This window comes from Centruroides sculpturatus, unplaced genomic scaffold (assembly GCF_000671375.1).
Source record: "Centruroides sculpturatus isolate CEXI.00-Female unplaced genomic scaffold, Cexi_2.0 scaffold1237, whole genome shotgun sequence".
In the NCBI taxonomy this organism is placed as follows: Eukaryota; Metazoa; Arthropoda; class Arachnida; order Scorpiones; family Buthidae; genus Centruroides; species Centruroides sculpturatus.
Window position 1 is genome coordinate 105,620 of NW_019385374.1, and position 24,070 is coordinate 129,689.

Consider the following 24,070-nt stretch of genomic DNA (forward strand, 5'->3'; position numbering starts at 1 on the left):
CAAGATTCACGGAAAACAGATTTTGAGAAATAAAATTATAATAATGCAGTTTATAATTTTTAAAATTTTTAAGTTCTTACAAACATTTTATAAACAATAGCTGTCTTAAATTGCAATTGTTTACTGAACACAAACTAACACTTATTCTGTCATTTTGTGTCCTTTCACAGCTTACACTTGGGCATCATGCTCTCTCCCTGGTGCTCTCCATACATGACATATAAACATTGTCTGCAGAAAAACCTCATCATATTTTGCACAGATGAAAGACAGAATGCACATATCTTCTGCTTTCCTTTCTGTTGAATTTCTGAGAAGCCTGGGGTGGCATCTATATTGAGAACATTTCCAATTATGGTTATCAGAAATTACTTTCTACCTAGAAGTTTCAGGTACTGGCCCAGCCTTGGCTCATGAGCTCTTTGCTAAAATATTTGTATATTGCCTTTTTGACTCTGATTTGTATCTTTTTTATATATGTTATTGTAATAACCACATCCAATTCACTATTGATATTTAGAGAAAGGCATAGAAAATGATAGAGGCCATCTTTGGATTTTTCTGCTGTTTGACATGTGGTTGTACATTTGACTGAATGAATCAATAGCATCTTCTGCTTTATAAAATCTTAAAAATAAATTCTTAAATAAAGCTATCTGAAATAGGAAAGTTTTTGTGCTGTACTTGACACTAAATATTCATCTCTTAGATCAGTGTTCCTCAACCGGTGTGCCGCGGTACACTGATGTGCCGTCACATGGTGAAAGGTGTGACGTGAACTTTTACATATTATGTTAATTTCAAATTTTATTTATATATTTTTATCACAGTTGTTGTATTTCTTATGCTTGTATTTCATTCTCTGCCGCAGCACTGATGAAATAAGATGATATTTGTTTATTCTTTATTACAAGCCACACATTTTTATGTATTTTAAGAAATTATATGTAAAAAGAAATTGCTCACAGGTGTTGATGTCTGCTTAATAACAATAATAGGTTAGTGGCATTACGTAATTCTATTAATAGTATCATATCATACGTTTTTGAGGAGAATAACATTTTGGTGTGCCGTGTTGAGTCATGGGTGTGCCGCAAGTAGAAAAAGGTTGCGGAACACTGTCTTAGATGATACCTCTTCACAACTGGTGATTTAAAGAACTTTCTTCAACAATTACATGTGCAATACTACTCTTGGTACAACAAATGAAGCTAACAAAGTGACCATAAATGGCTTTTGATTGAAAATCTGAAAAATGTGTGGTGTTACAACTCGTATCCTCCAGCAACAAAGATGAATAATTATAAAAGATTACAAATACAGTATTTCAGCCAGGGGATGCAAGGGAGCAATTGCATCCCCTGGCTTCATCACTCTTACAACCATTGTCCAGCATGAGTGATAAAGATCATAGCACTGATAAACCTCATATACAATGTGAATTAGACAATGCAGGTCAGCAAATAGGTAGACAGTGCTGATTCTAGCTACTAGCCACTAGTATGATAGTGGGCTATTAAGTAGGTTGATACCACATGGAGCACACATGTGATATCAACATACTGGAAAAGAGGATTGAATGATGGAATCTCCCCTTCAAAACATGTTGAAGGTTCATTTCAGAACAATTGCCAGAATAAAAGCAAGGATGGACATTGAATGGAAAACCTCAGTGGTTGTCCACTGTTTTTGCTATGTGCTCTAAATATTAGGATTAGATTTTCTTAATTTTGTTTAAACTGTTTTGAAAATACATCAGTATTCCAGGCATAATCTTTGATATTTTAGATAAATTTATCAAACAAATCTAACATTAGAATGAAGGTTCTTTTATGGATGATATAATAATAATAATGAGCCTCTTTTTTAAAAGTAGTATAAGTTAAGTTTTCTTTGAAATATTTAAGATTTTGCATTTCAACTACTTTAAAAATATTATGGAATGCTATGTTTTTATGATTTTAGACATAAATATGATCACACAATAAAATTGCATAAACATTGCCCAAATAAAATAATGCTTTTGTTGATCACAAATAGACTTTATACCACTTTCAAAAGTAACAAATTATTGAAATTTTAATTTGATGTAATTAAAATTATTTGTTACTATTTAAGAAAAATTATTATCATTACATTTGATTATTGTATTTGTGCTACTAAATAAAAATATCATGCATAAATAAGTTACTTTTTGGTGATTACAACTGTTCAAATTTAACTAGAATGATGTCTAAGGTATGGATAGTCATCTTGTTTGGAAAAATAATGCTTAGGAATATAAATCAAAATTCCAGTAAATTAATTATGTACTGTTTATATCAAGAACATAATATATGAAGTATAATATATATTTAGTGTCTTTGGATATATATATTGGTCATCCCTAGTCATTCTCTGGTCTGGAACAAGGATGGAAAATGGGAATTAATTGGCATGAGAAAATAAATATATTTACATGTGAATATATTTTAAATAAAAGTAAAAGATTTGGATAAAAATAAAATAGCTATCTGTTTTTCACAAAGATTCTTATTTAATAGAAGTCTTCTGCTTCATACTATTTATAAAATTTTTTACATCTGACTTATTGTCAATTGGATATGTGGTGCATGTGTTGCCATGACTATTAGTGATAGCTAAATTGTGAAAATAAATCTGCATTTGTTTTTATTAAAAACAAACTGAAATGAACATATCATGTTGTGGATAAGAAAAAATTTGAACCAATTAATTACTATATTAGAACTCCTTGCTTTAAAATTAGAATATTTACTACACTGTTTTGCTTACTTGATGATTATGTATTATATGAAAAAATATTTGTAACATTTTTGTAGTATTTGTAGCCTGTAATATGAAGGGTAGTGCATTATAATAAAAAAATAAAATATTATTTTATGTTACTTAATCATTTGATATGCAAAATTTGGAACATGTATCATATATTTACCATTCCTATTCTTTGTCTGCTATTCTGGACTATTTATAGTTATTCTTTTCACTTTTTAAACTCTTTTATTATACTATTATCAGAGGTCTTATATTTTCTTGATGGGGTCTTCTATGACTAATCAGAAATGTCCATATCAGTATCAACTAACCAGTTGACCCTCCTAACAGCTATCATCCCATGTTTGATTTGATAGGATATGAACAGTTTGACATCTTTAAGCCACGGGATAGAAATGTATGGCATGCTGTCTGAAGCAATGCTATACTGTAAAATCATATAGACATCCTTGATAGATTATATATAGAACATCTTATAAATTATGACATTTTTCTTTTTCACTGTTCTGAAACTAAATGTTTAAAGTCCAGCAGGTACTCTTCGAATGAATAAACATTTTTGCTACTTTAAGTACTCACCATTAGATTCCAAATACAAAAGTTTGTATTTGAACTTGGCTATGACTAATTAAGTTAGTCAAAAACATTTGTTTATTTAAAAAAACACGTACTGGCCATTAAAGATTTAATTTCATGGTTTGTTTTTGGTCCAGTTGTTATTTACATTATTTTCACTGTTACTGATAATTACAGATAAAAATATATGTTTGCCTATGTGCATTTTAAATTTGTAAATGAAATTTTAAAATATTTCTTGCTTAATTTTTAAGTACAGTATGATAATAAAAATGGCACAAAATGTGTTTGAGTTTTAATTATGTGATCCTTTTTGGATTGTAAATACTGTGATAAAGTGGTTAAATAAATTAAAATAACAGAATTTGAATTTAAAATTTAATTTGGATATAAAATAATTTTTAATATGAAACTTTTTATATGAGTAGGAGACATTGTCTCTGCTTGCTTTGCTTGCTTGTCCCAAAAGCTTTGCCCATTTATAAACTTTGTGGTACTTCATTGATTCTTGGCATTACCATTTATACTTTTTCCTGAATGCCACATACAGTTTTCCCCTCCATTTGCTTAGACTCCTTAATATAGACTATTTATAACAAAAACTTTGACAGTTTAGTAAGTTCCCATGCCATTGTTTCCAATTTTTTTTTTTTTTTATTATAACAGAAAAACATTCATGACAATTTTAAGCTAAGTATTATAGTATTATATATATATATATATATATGTAATATATAGTGTAAAGTAAAGTATATCTATATATATATATAATAGCTATAGATATAACAAATACATAATAAGTTTTTTCTTCTATTAATTTTAATATTTTTATTGATTAAATTTTTAGGTCAGATTAAGTCAAGATCAAGAGCATTTTCTATTAAACCCATTTGGTTTACAATATCATGAAATTACTGCATCCTCTCTGTTAAAAGTTGATATGCAGGGTAATGTTATTGACCCAGGAACTACCAATTTCTCTTTCAACCGGTCAGGCTTTGTTCTTCATTCTGCTATTCATGCTGCACGGCCAGATATTAAATGTGTTATTCATATACATTATCCTACTTGTGTTGCGGTAAGCTTTATATGATTATATTAAGAATTATGTTTGAAATGAAATTTTATTAATACAAACTATTGAAAAATTTAAAGTGTTATATTTTAAATAAAATAAATATATCATATTCTTAATGAATAGAATTTATCTTTTAATATCAAAATTCATATCATCTTTAAATGATATTTATATTATATTATCAAAGAAAATATTCTCAATATTCTTTTAGTCATTTTTAATATATAACACTAAAAACATACCAGTACTGTTGTAAATAGACATCGGGAACAGGTTTAGATTATAGCATTTGAGAAGAAACTATATTTTTGAGGATGTACTGGTGTGATTTTTAGATAATATATACCAGTTCTTGAGGAGATGTTTAAATGAAATATATAACACTATACAAATAATTTAAAATTAATTCATTATAATAAATAATAAAAAGCAAGAATATCAAAGAAAATACAGTTTTTAGACTAATCTTTAAATTATCATATAATTGTCATTATTGGAATTGTTTAGATACTTTCTATTAGCTAACATTTCATTGAAAATCTTTGTCCCTGGTTATATTTTATGATGCCTAAAAATCAAAATAATACTAAAAAACCAATATTACATATATAAAAATTTTTAGCACTTTTTGATATTTGATCTCTGATCTTTTTCTGTTTGTTTTTTCATTTTTGACTCTCTACTCTGTGAACACTTAAAAGGTCCTTTTTTAGTCAGACCCATCCTAGGTTCAGCCAGGCCATGATGGGGGCAGCTGGGGTATGAAGGACAGGACTTGACATATCTGGGACAAACTGCCTATAAAAATTTCCAGGTTTGTTTTCTCAAATTCAATTCCTATGTCCCAAGAGCATTTGGACTAACATGGGTGGAAAACCTGCAGCTTTAACACTGCATTTGGCCCTTTGGAGCATGTGGCCTTCTTAAACAAATTTCATATTGTTATATATATGACATTGATTAACAGATGTGAACTAATTTTGGCAATATGGTGATTACTCTAAAAGATGATTCTCAGTAAAAACTGTTATCTGGCCATGATAACTCTGCTATATGGCAGTATAAGTTACTTGAAAGGGTTAATTCTGTATAAAAGCTAAATTAGTATTAAATTATTTGCATTTTGCAGTAAATTTGGTTATTCTTTTAGAATGTAGCTTCCTTGGAAGAATGTTAGCTCTCGTGTGGCTTTCAAATGAGAAAAGGTTCTCCACTCCTGGGCTAACATCTTAACTTTTCTTGGCCATCCAGTTATCTAATAGTATTGTTCTATCACATACAAGAGATATAATTCATGTAAATAACTATAGGAACTTTTTTATCTGCAAATTTGTTCTTGTTTATTTTATGTTAGCTGAGATAAAATACATCATTAATTTTTGATTGCTAATGAAATCAATGGAAAATTGCTACAACTATTATAAATCACTTCTATATGTTTAATGGTGGTATAATGTTTTAATTTGATTATCACAACTGAAACTTTGAAAATGTTTGATCAGTTTAACAATTAATCTGAGATATCTTTCTTCAATTTCTTCTTTTCATAATACAATAAATCCATCTTTCCTATCTCACACTAGCATTCCTCTTACATTCTTTTAGATCACCTCTTAATGGGTTAAAAACATATGTTTTCTTAAATGTTACCCACTGTTAAAAGTGTATTGTTTTTTTTATTTTTTAATTGAAAATGTGAAAATAACACATTAAACATTTTCAAGATTAAATTGATTGTCTTGTTAAAAATTATAAATAACAAACTTTTAAAATTGAACAAAATCAACATTCTAAAATAACTATGGCAAAATTTAATAGTGAGGTTGTGGCTGAAGTTTTCATCTCTAGAACATGAATGTCAAACATCGATCACCGCTATCTTGTAAGAAGCACTTGATGATTCATGTTTTAGAGATAAAAACTTCAGTCACAACCTCGCTAATATCTATATTTTACAACTATAAGTATTTTGAGCCTTAAAATAGCAACATAAAAAAATGGCAGTGACTCTGTTTTCTTGTTCAACAGCTGATTTTTAGAAGTCATAATAGAACTGTGACTGCAGTGTCGGCACCTCTTTGATGCCTTGTCAGGATGACTCCATTGTCTCTTGCAGACAGACACAGAAACCGGATTGGCTGTTTTTCTTGTTATTTCAAACAGTTGCATGTGCGGACTTTAGGATCTGAGATGGAGGTGGAAGGAGAAAACCAGCGAAAATACACTCCACAAATTTTCATATAAATAAAAATACCCTTTTATTATTCGATATAGACTATTTACAGATTATATTTAACCAAAGCTAATCTGAAGTTGACATATTACGTAACTACTACGAACCTAACTATGACTGATAATGAGAGCAAGAGTTCACATTAAGTTTGCGAGAGGATAAATACTTGTAGAATTTACAAAATGGTAGTCGGAGTTTTTCACACATAGGGAATCTTGAAGTGGCGATGAATTTCTCAGAGTGATGGCAATCAGGAACAGTTAGGGTGGTGACGAATAGCAAGCGGCGGCCAACACACGCACAGTTCAAAGTTAACTCCAGGACTCTGTCTGACTCATCAACCCCTCCCTTTTATTAGGGGGTTGCCATTGGGTTTTTCCCATGGCCTTTTTAGGAATTTTTCTTTCACTGTCCAATAGTTGAATTTTCTGTCGCCAATTCCAGGTGACACACTTGATATATCATCTTCAACCAGGAAATAAGTCCGTGAGAAACAGTTTAATTATCTTTAAAAATGTTGGTTTTTGTTTTGTCTCTAATTTTTTTTCTCAACAAAAAAAAATTATTAAACAAAATAATTCCACTAAGTTTGGCCCTCACAGAACATTTTTCTGCTATTTTAATTGAAAAACTGACTGTAATAGACATATTAAAGAAACCTGTTTACATTTAATGATACAGTTTATACATAAATTTTGCTGTGGAAATGTATTAGAGGTCTTTTCTCAAGGACCACTTCTCTTGGGTAAAAATATCTTTATATAAAACATTTTTCTGGATACTAAAATATTTCAATTTCAATGCACACTGATCAAACAAAAATGTCTTTAGACAAAACATTTTGTCTAAAACTGTTTAATTTTGTTTTATCATGTTTTTGCATTTTTTAAAATAACTGTTCATTGGGTTTTATGTAAACCATTGAAAAAGCAGTTTTAAGCATGTTTAGTCAAAAATGATTTTGCTATGTCAGTGTATATCCAGCTTAAATGATTAGTTAGATGATAAATAGTCTCCATTGCTATAAGTTTCTTGCCACTATGTGATCTTCAGATCTAATTTATTTGGAGTTTACATTATATTTTGAAATACTGTAGAATCCTGCTAATCCAAACATCTGCCTAATCTGAACATGTTTCGGTTGGCAGAGAGGAAATTTTTTCTAACAAGAGGTCCACTTAGGGGTGTTCCCATTACTCTTTTCTGAGAGTACCATGTGAATAAGGTTTTATCAAGCTTGTCAAACATTGAGGACTGCTAATGCTGTTTGTTGATTTTCAACTAATTTTTCTGAAGTAGAGGCACAAAACTGCTCAATCTATGAGCGGTATTTTTTCCAGTCAGTTATTGTAGCCTTGCCCACTCCAAACCCTACTGCTAATTTTGATGCACTTTTACTCTTGTCTAGCCTTTTCAAAACATCCAGCTTATCTTTCAAAAATACATGTTGTGTGTTTCTATTTTGTGGCCATTGCAGCAGCAGACTAAAGTAAACTAAAATAATGTAGAGCGAAGAATACATACAACATTTACAATGAAGCATGCTAACTCACGCAGTAGCATCAGTCATCTGATTGGAATCCTAGACTGTGTATTAAAAACAATTTTTACGGTTAAAATAACTTTAAGGTAAACAATGAAGGCAGATTGCCATTTCATAATTTCAAAACTTGGTTTTGTTAACTGTTTGCACCCTCCATGAGTACAAGATAGATGAAATAAAGGGTGGGAGTGCTGACATCATTGATGATGTTGGATCTATATAAACCAGACCTGTTTTACTGCTTGCTTCTGCATTATTTAATTATTTCGCTAATCCAAACAGGGCTCAGTCCCAATTAGTTTGGACTAGCAGGACTCTACTGTATGTTTAAAACTGATAATAACTTCAATTAAATTAAATTTTGAATAATTTTTGACATGAGATAGGGAAACTGTAAAAAAATAAAGGAAATTAATATTTTTGATAATAAAAGTCAAATGCAAAAATATAATGTTAGATTTCACATTTCAAAAGTATAAGACATACAAACCAAAAACAATGGTGTAAAGTCTCTTAGGGGCTTCAAAATAATATTGTTTTAATATGTATGTCTTTCACTTTTTAAATATAAATATTTGTAATTATATATAAAAACCAAACCTGATAAACATTACTAAACAAATGATCCAGCTGGATTCTTTTCAAACTACAATATGGCTATATAATTAATAAGATCAATTAATTAGTCATATTGTAGACCAATAAGAATGGTCATATCATTTCATTAATAAATATTTGTGACATATTTATAGTCTTATTTTACTCAGAAGATTTTCATTATCTAAATCAGTGTTTTCCAATCTTTTTGGATTAGTGATAGATACACTTTGAATTTTTAGATTCCTGCAACACATCATAAATTTTAAAAGTAAAAATGTTTAAAATTCTTTACTAATTAAAAATTTGTCCATTTTTGTAATCTGCTTGAAATTTAAAATAAATTACAGTTATTTTTTAAATATTTTGATAATACAGAAGTTAAACTTACCAGATATAAATTAAATTTTATGAATATACTATAAAAGTAAAAAGACTATTTGAATAAATACATAAAAGGCTAGTATTGTTTTTTTAAGCTGGTAAGCCACAACATTTACAGAAGCTCAGAGTTGGTGTGTCAGTATACATTTAGATGCACAACTTTTGTGAGGGAGGGTGCACTGATGCTGTAAATTTTGCAAAATTTGGCATTTTAGTGAATTCTGCCTCCTTTATTTGGTCATCTGGCAGTAAAAAGACAAAAGATAAATGAATTTTTAAAAAACAGCTTATTCAAAATTCTAAAAATATTTAATATTTTCTGTGACATACCTGAGACACTCTGGCGATACACAAGTGTGTCTCGGCACACAAATTGGGAAACACTGATCTAGGCTAATATCTAGGAGTTATTGTGAGAAATTTGCTTTAAAGTTTAGCTTATTTATTTTACAACTAAAATATTTAGAATTTATCTTATAAATTCAGCAAATATAATGATATTATATATAGTTACAGATATAGAAAATTTTTTATTCATTACACTTAAATTTTATTAAATAGGAAAAATTTATTCCAAAGAATTTAGAATAATTTCTACAACTGTTATTATGATGTTTTATATTATTTACCATCATTTTAATGAAATATAAATTGTATGTTTAGAAATATTATTCATAAATATAAAAATGTATATATAAATTATAATAATGTAAGGTTTAAATTATTTTAAACTATTAGGTTTCTGCTACAAAATGTGGTTTGTTACCAATAAGCCAAGAAGCAGCAGTTTTGGGTGAAGTCAGCTATCATGACTTTCATGGAATTCCCATTGATCAGCAAGAGAGGGAACAAATAGCTCGAAGTCTAGGTCCTATCAATAAGGTTAGTATTTAATTTCAACTCTTTCAAGGAAATTTTGAATGAATATTTATAAATTAAATATTTTTAAAAGAATTATGTATAATAAACTTTTCATTACATATTATAATGTATTTGTTATATAAATAACTTTATTAATACAGTGTATTTGTAAAGTCATGGTGGTGTTTCAAATTGTTGTATCTATGTACCAAAACCAGAAGGGCAAAATATGTCTGATTGCACTAATGAGGTTTGGGAAAATTTTCAGCAGAAATAATAATAATATGACAATAGCTGCAAAAACATTACAATAAAATGAAATTACTCCTTGAAATAGCATGTAGACAGTAATTGGGGAAATTTGCCAAAACACTATGTTTTGGAAATTTCCCCAATTACTGTCAACCAAAAAACTCAAAACATAGTTTTGATTTTTACAAAAAACCAAATTGGAAATAGAGCTTTAAATAGAACAAAAAAATAAACTGCTTTTATTTCAAAACTTTTCCAAACTACTGTATATAGTAATAATTATTAATTCATTCATAAATTGTTTTGTTTTGAGTGCATAATAATTTTCAGGGAAATTTTGTGTTGAATTATCAAATGAAAAGTTGGGCACTACTGATTTAAATAAAAACATTTGATGCTTTTGTGTCTTTATAAAACTATAAATATATGGGAAAGTGTATACAAATATTTGGCTAATAGTATTCAATAAAAAATATCAAATTACTAATATACTATATTTACCAATGCATTTTTTAACTGATAGTTGATAAATTGGTTTTGATATAATTTGATTAGATTAAAATTATTTTTAATATGGTTGATGGATGATATGGACTATTTAATTCTATTGATTTTTATTGGATAAATAGAGCTGATAAAGCAGTAATTTATTGAATTCAAATTTTTGATTGAAGCCAATAGATAATTTTTAATGAAATATTTATGTGGTAATTGTTTTTAGATTTATGAATTATAATATGCTTAAAATTTTATGTAATATTATATTAATTTTTCTATTAATTTAGGTTCTAATTCTGAGAAATCGTGGTGTAGTTACTTGTGGTGAATCAATTGAAGAAGCTGTATTTCTTCTTCATAATATAGTAGCTGCATGTGAAACACAGGTAATCAAATATTTAAAATTATTTCTCAAAATTTATATACAGTGGTGCCTCATATAACGTACGCCTCGAACAACGGACTTTCTGTTTGGCCATTACGTGACTCGAGCAACGGACTGGCTGCGAACAACGGACTTTCTGTTCGGCAGTTACGTGAGGCGAACAACAAACTTTCTGCGAACAAGTGCGAATGATATTTTCACTCTTTTGCCATTGCCAATGACAATCTGTTATTTTTCTGATATATTAGTGTTATTAGAATATATTATTAGTATATCTTTCGGCTTGCTCCCTTGTTTATTACGTACATCACCTTAGTGCAGGGTATTTACATTTATTCAAGTGTTGTGCAAATCATGGCTTCTAAAAAAACAGAAAGGTGATTTCAATTGAAACAATGCAAGAAATCATCAGAAGGAGTGAAAGTTGACAACAACTTCCTTGTCGAATGGGAGAGGTTCAGGAGTTTACCAATGCTCATTATCCAAACAGAGCTGAGGCCAACAGGATCAATGATCTCTACAATGACACCCTTGCCCATCATTTCCGACAGGTGTTGAAGAAAGAGAAGCAGACCACCTTGGACATGTTTTTCAAGAAGCCAGCAGGCAAAAAACAAAGGATTGAACAAGAGGAGTTGACCCTGCAAGCTCCGGTAGCCTCTCCTAAATCTGACTCCGATTAAAAAACAATAAAAATAGACCTGGTGCAATGTGTAAAAAGTCTGTATCTGTATGAATGTGTGAAGAAAGCGTTCCTCCACCTCCTCCTCACAACATCTGACTACCCGGCATAATTGGTGACTGCTCCATTTTCATTTTTTTAATGGTACAGTATGGTTATTTCATGCTGCGGAACGAATTATATGTATTAACATGTATTTCTATGGGAAAATGCGTTTCGTATAACGGACTTTTCACTTAATGGACGTGCAGCTGGAACGGATTAAGTACATTATATGAGGCACCACTGTATACCATTTGTTCAAAACAAGTTCAGAATTGTAATTGTGTAAACTATTGCATCACATTACTTGTTGTCTGTGTTATTTTTATAATTAATTTCAATTTTCATTTAACAACTCTTGCACCACTCATACCAATAGTAAAGCTAATTTTGAAAAAAAATAAACCTACAGATCTGGTTAGTCCTTCAGGCTTAAACAGTGCTGTAATTGTAGGCAGGTGCAATGGATACACAGGGCTTAGGACAAAAAGGAGCCCTAAAATGATGTATAAAAAAATTATCAATATTATATTTTTATTTTTAAATTTAAAATTCTGCTACCATATAGAACAATTCCATAATATTTTTGGTTACAAGTTAAAAAATAACAGACAATTTCTATCATATTTATTTTTTTATTTTTTTCCAAAAATGTGAGCCAAAAATAAAATCTTGCACAGGACACATGAAAAGTTAGTTATAAAACTGGACATGTATAAATTCATACTCCAAATGGATTTAAAAAAATCCAGCAATGAGTTGCTCAACTTTCTTGGCAACATTTAGTGGCATCATCTGTTAACTGAATTTTTGATGTACCTGGTTTTCTTTGGTTTTTTGCCTCCAAACACACAACACTTGTGGTATTATGCCCTGTAAGTGTAGCAATGTTGTGGTATGAAAATCTGCCTTTATGAAGACCAATCATTCATCCATATTCAAACTCTGTTGTTTGTTGATATTGTGCCATTCATCGTTGATGATGTGTAGTGAGTCCTAGAAACACTTACAGCTTACTATCTGTGATGCACTACTTGTGCGGCTCCTAAACAGCCATATGTTTATACTCCAAACTCAACTGCAAAAAGTGTACTACTGAGCCTAGACATGTGCAGTCACTCTGCAGTTTTGATCATTTGTATATTACACCCAGATTTACACATTCTGTAAATTTCAAGCTAATAAAATGATCTCTTCACAGTGTTGCAATTTTCACAAAGAGTAGCATATTTTTAAGCATACAGAAACCAAGTACAAGCTATATTAACCTGTCCTACGTTGTTCCTGAAAATATTCGTGTTGACCTCATTGACCTGTGTAGGTGATCCCGAATATTTTCGTGTTTACATTGGAACATTTTTTATACTAGATGTTGCTATGTGTCACGATTTTTATATTAAAACGAACTTTTAGAATATATTTTTTTTTGTTTCTATATTATTCAATATATTTATTTTGTTTGTGAAACATAAAAAAATAATTTTTTACGATACAGTAAACACGATTCTTATTTAAAAAAAAAAATTAGGCTTAACATTGACGAAAATTCAACATAGCATCACCGGCAACAAATAAAAATTTCAACATTGAATAGGTTAATAAACAAAATATAGTCAAATTCATTATTGGGCTGTAACTTTTTTAATTCTTTGATTATAAAATATTTATATTTGTATAAGATCTAAGAATTTTGTTTTACCATAATAAAAGTTGACGTAATTTATGTTTATATTTATATTGATTTAAATTTATATTGTTACTAGCAGATGAGCCCGATATTGCTTGAACAAAAACTATAGCAAAGATTAAGATTGTTAGATTATAGCCGATCTTACCCATTTTCACCGAGTGCAAGAATTAGTTCCCCCTCTTCCAAGACTAATTAGAAAATTTTTAGATACCTGCTTACCACACTGGGATAACGATAATTAAGATTCACAGCAACCACTAACCAGTGCGTAGTACCACTAAGTGATAAATAACAAATGTTTTCATAACCCCATCTGGATTCTTCTAGTTTATTAAGTTCAAAAAATAAATTGGATCTTCTCGAATCATTCATAAATATAAATTCGGATATAAAATTGAACATTAAGACTAAGAGTTCGAATAAAGCAAACTTATGTGCATGCGTTCCCTGTGTCAACTTTATATACTACAAGTTCAGACATGTGCACTGAGTATCTTGCTGACCACGTGACTGCGCTGCATGGTTACCTATCTCATATATGTATGCGTCTTGCCCTCGCCACCCACTGACACCAAAAATATAACACTTACCTAGATGATATCTTTTAATTTATATGAATGTTTAACAGAATAATATATAGCCTATGTCTACCCTGAAGTTCCATTCTAAATATTGGTGAAAGAATTTTTGAAATCAGATGAGTAGTTTTGGAGATTACCTCTTACATCCAAACTTACAAACTTTACCTCTTTATAATATTAGTATAGATTTATATTATTTAATATTTAATTATTTAAAATTTATATTATTATTTATATTTATATATCATAATTTATATTTATATAGACTTTTTAATTTAATTTTCTTAGGTGAGACTGATGCCAATTGGTTTAGACAATATACAACTTATGACTGATGATACTAAAGAAAAGATCCGTGATTTAGTCATAAATGGTGCACAACGTCAACTTAGTAAAGCTGAAGAAATGCCTGGAGGAGATGAAGATAAGGAAAGAGCAGAACCTAAAGAAAAACCTAAAAAATGGAAAGTTTGGGATTTAGAATTTGAAGCATTGATGAGAATGCTAGACAATGCTGTGAGTAGATAGTAATTATAGAAATTTAAAAAATTTATATATAAATTATTGAAAATTATAAAACAGATTATGTTTATAGGAATACAATTTTATTAGTATTTAATGGGAGAAATTTTGAAAATTAAAGAAAATTCTTAGTATTATCTTTAAAAGTAATAAACACAACAAATTGCTTTCTATATTTAATATTTATACATTCAATACATTCTATAAAATTGGAATTGTTCTGGACAATAAAATATATCTGTATTATAATAGAACAAAGATCTTAACAGTCAAGTATATAATTTTCATTAAAAGAATATCTTCAGCGTTTTGGAAAATGTCTTCAGCTTAAAAAATGAATTTTGACTAATAGAATAAGCACAACAGTTCAAATTTAAAAATTCTACAAATGGAATAACAATATTGATAGAATAAAGTTTTAAATTTGTACACAATTTTAATTAAAAAGTATGTGTAAACTAATTGTTTCTGTAAAATTTGAATGGGAATCATTAATCACAGCAGAGTCGCCCTTTTAAGATGACTGAAGATTATGTTTAAAATTATTATAGAAAATGAAATAGCAAAAGATTTTATCCAGTTATTTCAATATTAAACTGTAATTGAATCACAATAAAGAATATAAATTTCTTTATTAGACAATACATACATAATATGTCTTTATACAATCAGTCCTTACTCATGCAGATGAAGGATAAGACAATTCCACAGTGGAGTTGAATTTTTATTTGAAGCATCTCTTCCACCTCCAAATGTAAAATAGTATGTATGTATTACATACTATTTTACATTTATTATGTAAAATTATGTATTATTGTCTAATAGAGAAATTTATATTCTTTATTGTAATTTAAATTGTACTGGCTTAATTTTAAAAAATGTTATTCATTTTAAATGTGGTCTATATACAGTAAGCTTTCTTTGTATACAAATTCAGAATGCTCTTCCTTTGAGCAATCTGCATTTATTACACCATCATTTCTCTTGTAAGCATAGATAGCTCCAGGTTTATCATAGTCATAAGTGTATTCTTTGTTCCCTATAACAGAACAAAGTTTATACTTACTCTCTAGTTTAATTTGAACTAGTGTATACTATTTGAGCTTTCTGATGCCGTTTTTTATTTGTTAGTTCAGAATTGGGAACATTTTGAGACTAGCAAGTATCAGAAGTGTCTCATACCTTGCAAACATTTTGGAAAATAAAGAGGAAAAAGAATTTTAAAAAGATTGGCTATTGGAATGAAGCCAAGAACAAAAAAAAAAAAGAATTTATTTAATTCAAATGGAGAATAGAAAAAAAACTTTATTCAGATTTTTCCAATTTATAAATGATACTGAAAATTGTTTAAAATAGTGATTAAATAAAAAAGTTTAAATTTTATATGACACAATTTAATTATTTTCTAATTGTAAATAATAAAATTTTACATTATAGAGCAAAATTTTCTCATTGCAAATTCAATAAAAAGAAATTGTCTGTATTGACATTTGCATTGCATCTTAGTATAACTTGCTGTTATACTGTTCGGCCATGTCCAAGAAGCTATCATATAACTTTTGAAAACATGACACTCAATTGAATATGTTTTATTTACACATAGGTGAATACATTATTCAAACACGAGTGTTTTTACTAAAAAGGAAATGTTTACATATTTAAATTAAGAACTGAAACTGGAAAATTACTATATATTTCTATCAACTAAGTCACAAATATGACAAATATTTTTGAGTATTTATGTACATATTATTTTAACCATGAAATAAGATGATAAAAAAAAATTGTTTCAAAAAATTTTGGTCTTGCAGCAGTTATTGCTTAAAAATTATCATACATCATTTATTTTTAATTTAAAAAAATAATAAACAGTTTTTATTAACAAAATTTTGCAATGTGAAATTTTACTTTTATATGTAAATTTATATGCATATTAATTGTAAAGTCATAACTTCAGAGTGTCATTGTAAAAATGGCATTTGAAAAAGCTTTATCAAAGGATACATATGAAATAATTATTAAATTATATAAAGAAGGCATATTGCTTGGGAGATAGCTATAAGTTTGAATCTGTCTCCTTTAACTGTCATTGTTAAAAAGTTCTGAGAGTTCAGCAAATCTTCAAGAAAATCTTTAACAACAAGTAGACATGAAAATGGAATTCTATTCTATATTGTAAAGACTAGTTAACATGCAACATTGCTAGAAATAATGTGAGATTGGACAAGCACCATCGAAAAAGATGTGTCAAGTGCAACATGCATGTTTTGACTCGAGCATGGGTTATATTTATCTTACAAGATAAAAGACAAACTTATGCTTAATATTAAACAGAAGAAAGCAAGACTTTTCTAGGCTAAAGAACATGCAAACTGGCACATCAACAATGGAAAAAAGTTATTTTTTCAGACAAATTTTATTGTAACATTTGCCTTGTATAGAAAGCAACCAAGATATTGCAACAACAATACTAATCCTCACTGGTTGAACTATTTTGTAAGAATAGCTGACATGACCAATTATTTGATACATGTAATGATTTTTATATATTTTTTATACAGTAAAAAAACATGCAATGTTTATTACAATCTTAATGTAGTAAAAATATGCTTATTTTTTATAATGATAATGGTTTCACTGTAAATAAAACTGATTTATTTAAACTGCAATTATCAAAATTAAATAACAACTTTTGTTACGGGACCAAACCTTTATGAAAGCAGGTTGTATATTACAAAAAGAAAGTTTTGTTATTTATATTGAAATTTAAAATTTATAGACAATTTTAACTTATATATTTTACGTAACTTTTTTAGGGTTTCAGAACAGGTTATGTATATAGACAGCCTCTAGTAAAGTCTGAAGCCCCCAGACAAAAAACAGATGTAGAAGTACCACCAGCTGCAACTTCAGTCTCACAGTATTTTGATGAGGACAAATGGTTGAGGTAATATCATTAAACTTCAGAATGATTTAATATAACATTGCTTTTATTGAATTAATATTGTACAGTAGTCACCACTGAACTTAACCAGGCTGCAGTTAACATGTCATCCAATAAATAAGTTTAAAAAGAGTAGCTTTGATTCATTGCATGAATGTTTTATATAATTTAAAACAAATATACAGTAATTAATCTTTACTATTGCTAAATATCAACTTGATATCTTGCAAGTTTAACAAAATTGAGCCAGTCAAACTTGAGTCATAGGCATCAAAAAACATAGACCACTGCATCCACCCATGCCAATGAACATAGACCAGCCGATAATTTGCATTTAAATAATGTTACAATTGCAGTATTTCTGAAACAACTTATTATTAGGCTCACTTTAGCCTGCAGTAATCCTGTGATATAAGGGGCTTTTTTAGTTTTATTTATGAACCTTTGCAATTTGTCTACAATGACCAGCGGAAAAGCTGTTTCAGAAGATTTAAGGATGCTATCATTGCTAAACAAAGTCGTGGCATATCTGAGAGAGCTATTAGAAAAGAGCTAATGCTAAGCAAGACAACAGTGCACCAGATTATTGTTTATTATACCAACCACGGCCATGTTATACCTAACAAAGCTGCTGGACATCAGCAAAAACTTTAAAAGTTGATGATAGGAGTTTTAAAAGAATCTTAAAAAACAACCACCATGCCACAGATATTGAATGTAACTATAAAATGGAATGATACAACTGGAAAGAATGTATCTGTTTCGACAACATGCAGGAGACTGCAAGAAATGCATTTCCAGTTCTATGCAGCACATGAAAAATCTTTGCTAACAGCACATCAAAAGAAGAAACAGGTACAGTGAGCCAAAGAACATCTTTCTTGGTCTCAACAAAAGTGGCATGAAATTCTGTGGTCTGATAAATCAAACTTTGAATTATCAGCAACAGACAAAAGCAAATGTGTCATTTGATCTGCCAGTCAAGTTAATGAGCCATCATTATTATACTGCTCAGTGAAGTTTCCTGACAGCTTTATGGTTTGGGGATGTATGAGCACCAGTGGTATGGGTCAGTTGACATTTGTTGATGGAATGCTTGTGTCAGAGCAATACATTAACATTCTACAACAGTATTTACTTCTCTCCATAGCAAAGCTATATCCAAATAGAACCTGCATTTTTTAGCAGGAGGGGCCACATGTCATACAAGCAGAAAAACAAAACAGTGGCTTGCAGAAAAGAACATAAAGTTCTTCCTTGGCAGCAGCCCAGATCTTTCAGCAATTGAGAATGTATGGAACATTATGAAGAGACATCTGCGAAAAACATGCCCTTGGACAGTTGAAGAACTGAAAGCTTCCATCTTAACTATCTGGAATTCCATAATGGCAGATGAATGTGAACACCTAGTCAACAGCATGCTGAAACATATGGAAGATGTTTTAACCACAAAAATGATGCAACAAAATATTAAACATGCAGTGGTCTATGTTCATTGACGGGGGTGACACAATGGTCTGTTTTTTGATGCCTTTGACTCAAGTTTGACTGGCTCAATCTTGTTAAACTTGCAAGATATCAAGTCGATATTTAGCAATAGTAAAGATTAATTACTGTATATTTGTTCTAAATTATGTAAAACATTCATGCAATGAATCAAAGCTACTTTTTTTAAACCTGTTTATTGGATCACATGTTAACTGTGGTTTGGTCTAAGTTCAGTGCTGACTATTGTATTAATTATAAATATCAATTATAATTAATACTTATAATTAATTTTATTTTGTAACATTTTAAAAAGATTAAGTAATTTAGAATTAATCTCAGAGATCAAAGTCAAATTTACTTATAAATAAAGTGTTCTCCCCAACAAAAATGTTAGTAGTCTACTACAGTGCTAGCTAAGATTTCTTTGTTAATGAAAACAGAACAATATTCATACTGTAAAGATTTAATAGCATATTGTTCCATAGTCTGGTTATCTTTAAAAATAATAATAAGTAAATAAAATAAACCAGACTAAAGACTATTTTAAATTTATCTGGGAGGGATTACAGTATTATACCAACTCCACCAACCTATAACAGAAATCCTAAACACATTTTCTTGCTATCAGTAATCAATTCTACAATATACAGAATTATCAGAGATATTAAATCTAAACAATTATTGCATTTTTGGGCTACTTTACTATTATTAATAATTATTAAATACCAGGTAATTTGCCACTAAAGGTAAGTGTTAGGCACCAAACTTCTAGTGCCAAATTACTTGGTATTTAATGATTATTAGTAGGGATAAAGTAACCCGAAAATCCAGTAATTGTTTTGCTTTAATATAATAATCATTGGGCTTTAAGATGTTTATATATGAAGTGTCAGAGATACTTTTAAAAATGTGTTGCAATTTATTGTTTTTTTATTGTAATTTTTTCTGTATTTTTACTAACAAAATTCTGATGCTTTATACTATTTGCTGTACTATGTTAGAAATGTAATTTGTTTATGGTATGGGATTTAGTACTAAATACAAAATAGCTGCTTATTAATAACAATTTAATTTTTTGATGATTAGAGAATAATGTTTTAAGCATTTTATATTCTAATTTGATAGTTTGTTATTTACATACATGAATATTATTGAGGTTTAGTTATATTTTAGGAAATTAGTTGGAAAGATTTTAGATTGATGTTAAAATGCATTATAATTTTTCATGTTTAAAATAATGAGAAATAGGTTCACTGTTAACATTTTCTGGATAGAACATACATTTTACCTAATATATTTAAAGCTACATTGGTCTTAGTTATTTATTCATTGACAAGAAATGTTTGAGTGGAAGCAGACTTTTTATTTGTAAAGTAAATGATTCAGTGGAAAGAGAATTACCAATGTCAGTATCAGTAGATCAGAAAAATTCAAAATTCAAAAAAGTTAAATTATTTATGTTCTAAAAAGCATCAAAGTTTATTGCTAGACATCTAGAATAAAATGACTTACAAATGAAGTAATTTTATTTCAGATGTCCATTTTAAGCATCATTTATTTGTTTGAAAAAGTTAATAACCACTAATTTGTTTTCATTATTTTAAAGTATAATGTTTTCTTTTTACTAGTAATTATTTTTGTTAAAATTTTTTAAAATGCAGGATGAGCCAAAATTCAGGACTGCTCCGAATATCTTTATAACAAAGAGATGTGTGCAAAGTGCAAGTGCAAAACTTTGTATCACACTTAGATGTGAGGGAAGGAACATTTTGGCACTATGTTGGTGTATGTCATTCATCTTAAAGGCAGCTAGCTATCTTGGATTTACCTCAACAATGTTTAATGGAAAGGGGGTCAATGTGACACATAATTTTAGATCAGAATTTCATGAGGAATGCATTAGTGAAGTCTGTTTTTCAATATCTGTAATCCATCTAGTGCTAGTAATGATTTTTAAATTGAAAATCAAGTTAGAAAAAATATTTTAATATGAATATTTTGTTGTTACAGCTGAATTTTTTGATGTAACTGGTACAGTTTCACATATAATATGCTCAAAATTATCTCCATTTTGAGCCACACAAAGCCTTAAATCTTTCTTCCAGTCAGCATGAGCTCAGTAGAGTATGTCAGTTATATCCTTTATGATCCCACTTTTTTGTGACTCACTTTGTTATGAGACATAGTCTCATAATAGAAGTGAGGACAGTTGTCTTGTATGAATGGGATGTGGTTTATCAGCAATTGAAATTTATGGTTAGCTCATAAAGGTATATATAAATAATTTGATGTCAGTTCAGATGATGCAGAAATGATGTCAGAGGTTTGCTCCTATCCTGCCATCCTGTGCCATTTAAACTCATTTCATGGCAGTCATAAATAATAAATAATAATCTTAATAAATGAAAGGAGTATCATATTGTTTATTAAATTATAGATGTACCTTAATTTAATTACAGTAAGACCCTGCTTAACACGGGGGATGCATTCCTAGATGACAAAGCACTAAGCGAAACAGTGTTAAACGAGACCATTTTAACATAGAGTAAATAGGGATAGGGGAAAACACAACAAAAAAATAAGCACATTTTACTATAATTTTAAGTTATTTTTATATAAATTTTTGCATAATAATATATGTTAAATAACACATAATGCAAAACTGTACATTTCTGTGTGCAAAACATATGCACACAGAAATGTAAAGTTAATTTATTGTGATGAGGTCCTGGCTCTTCTGAAATTCTTGTTTATTGTGATGAAGTCATATAGTTTCATTGGTTGCTTTCTTTTTCTTTTCTTAAGCAAATGTCGGTAGCAGAAAATCGCATCCAAAATGCCTCGTTTTGCTTTGGCACTCCTATCAAGATCTGGATCATTCACTACAATTTGATCAATGATTTCAGTTGTTGCTACCAAACTTTTACTAAGAAAAACTGTGGAGAAATTTTTTGGGTTCTTTGTCTTCAGAATCTCTATTTTCCAGTTCTACGCGAATTCCTTGTTCTGCCAGTTCTTGAAGGTCGTTATTGGTAAGGCTCTTACCAGAAACCTACAGTAACCACAATATCCTGCTTGTCTACATCTCCTGTATCGATTAAGTTGACAATTTTGTCAACCTAACGATAGAACAATAGGCTATTCTCGATGAGAATTCTTGGATACCTTCAGCTATAACTACTTCCACACTTTGTTCATGCATTTATCAATTAAATATTGCCAAGCAAAGTTGATATTTCCTATGGCATCCATGATGTTATATTTTTTTTCAAAGTTGCACAAAACAAACATAGATTTAAGGGAAGTACGGTGCTATGACGAATTGTCACCTTTTGCTGATTGGTTCGTGTTTGGGAATAATCATATTATATACGAATCAACGAAATACTGCGTTAATTTGAATCTGCATAAATTTTGAACTTTTTTTTTAAGGCTTTGAGCAGACTGCATTATATCAAATCAGCATTAAGCGGGGTCTTACTGTACTTTATTTGTAGTTTTCATCTAAAGGTAAAAAGTTTGTTATCAAACATTCAAAATTGTCTTATTTAATGTTATTTATTGATTTCCTTATACTTTTATCATAATTTGAATTCTTTCATCAATTTTACAAATTCTTTTTAGCATATATTGATGATAATTTTATTCCACAAATTTTAGATAACTTCTTTATTTTGTGGTTGTTATTTATTGATTAACTATTTGGTCTTCCAGCATAGCTTTTTAATTGGTCTATGGCAATGGTTCCCGATTAGTGGTACATGCATTCCTGGGGGTACGCGATATTGCATGAAGGGGTACACGCGGCAATCTAAAATTTAAATGCATGAGATGAAACAATAAAAAAAATAATGGGTGGACCATCAAAAATTCGGCAATTTACAACATGATATTGAATACACAAATTTGTTTATTTATAACTAAAAATATTCTCGAAATTTCATAAAAAAAAATGCATTTGTGACAATACCTAAATGAAATTCTTAAGCAAGAAACAAAAATTGTACAATTAACACAATTTGTGTTAATTGTACAATTATCATTATTATCATGTCAGTAAAGCGGCAATAAAATATTTACTACCATTTTTCACAACATACCTCTACAAGAGCAGATTTTTGGCCATAACAAACATGAAAACTAAACATCATCACCAACTTCAACTCTAAGATGACTCAAGACTGAAGCTGATCAAAAAGCAACCAGATTTTACAAAGTTGTGCAAAGAAAATCATGCACATTTGTTGCATTAAAATTAAATAACCTTATGTTATTTTCATTATTATTAGAATTATATTTTAAAAGTAATAAATGTAAAAAAACTTATTCTATTTATCACTAGCTGCCTATCCACGGCTTTGCCGCATTATATCGAATTTTCTCGTGGGAGTAAGATATTTTCTCGCAGTAAAATGTAGCCTATGTCCATCTCCAACATGTAAGCTATCTCTGTGCCAAATTTTATTAAAACCTGTTCAGCGGTTTAGAAGTGAAAAGGTAACAGACAGACGGCAGAATTACCTTCAAATTTATAATATTAGTATGGATTAATATGAATTTCTGCTATAAGGGGTACGCGAATTTGAGCTCTTTCTTGAAGTGGTACACAGGAAAAACTAATTGGGAACCACTGGTCTATGGTATAACGGGTAATTAGCCAATAACTTCAGTTTAAGTTTTTTCTTGCAAAAATGACTTTACTGATTAAGAATCTGTGGCATGATACCTTACTATATTGAAAAGTAACCTGCTCATTTTCAAGTTAATTCTCAACTGTTGGGATATGAAATGCTCAAAATATCAATGCAATGTCTCAAAATCAACAGGTTTATTTATATTACATAATGTTTCTGATTTTAGAGCTTATATAATGTCCAAATTGTAATTATTTGAAAATTTGATATGTAATGTTTCCATAATG

At 29.2% G+C, this 24,070-nt stretch overlaps 1 protein-coding gene across 8 annotated transcripts in view; it reads left to right on the forward strand.

Annotated features, from left to right (window-relative positions):
* LOC111638285 (protein hu-li tai shao-like) overlaps positions 1-24,070 on the forward strand; it is a 121,744-nt gene that overhangs the window by 51,488 nt on the left and 46,186 nt on the right. For all 8 annotated transcript variants that reach the window (XM_023383967.1, XM_023383962.1, XM_023383961.1 and 5 more), the window contains exons 4-8: positions 4,217-4,447; positions 9,943-10,086; positions 11,103-11,201; positions 14,484-14,711; positions 17,534-17,664. In XM_023383967.1, the coding sequence (XP_023239735.1) occupies positions 4,217-4,447; positions 9,943-10,086; positions 11,103-11,201; positions 14,484-14,711; positions 17,534-17,664 (833 nt within the window). The remainder of the gene's footprint in view (positions 1-4,216; positions 4,448-9,942; positions 10,087-11,102; positions 11,202-14,483; positions 14,712-17,533; positions 17,665-24,070) is intronic.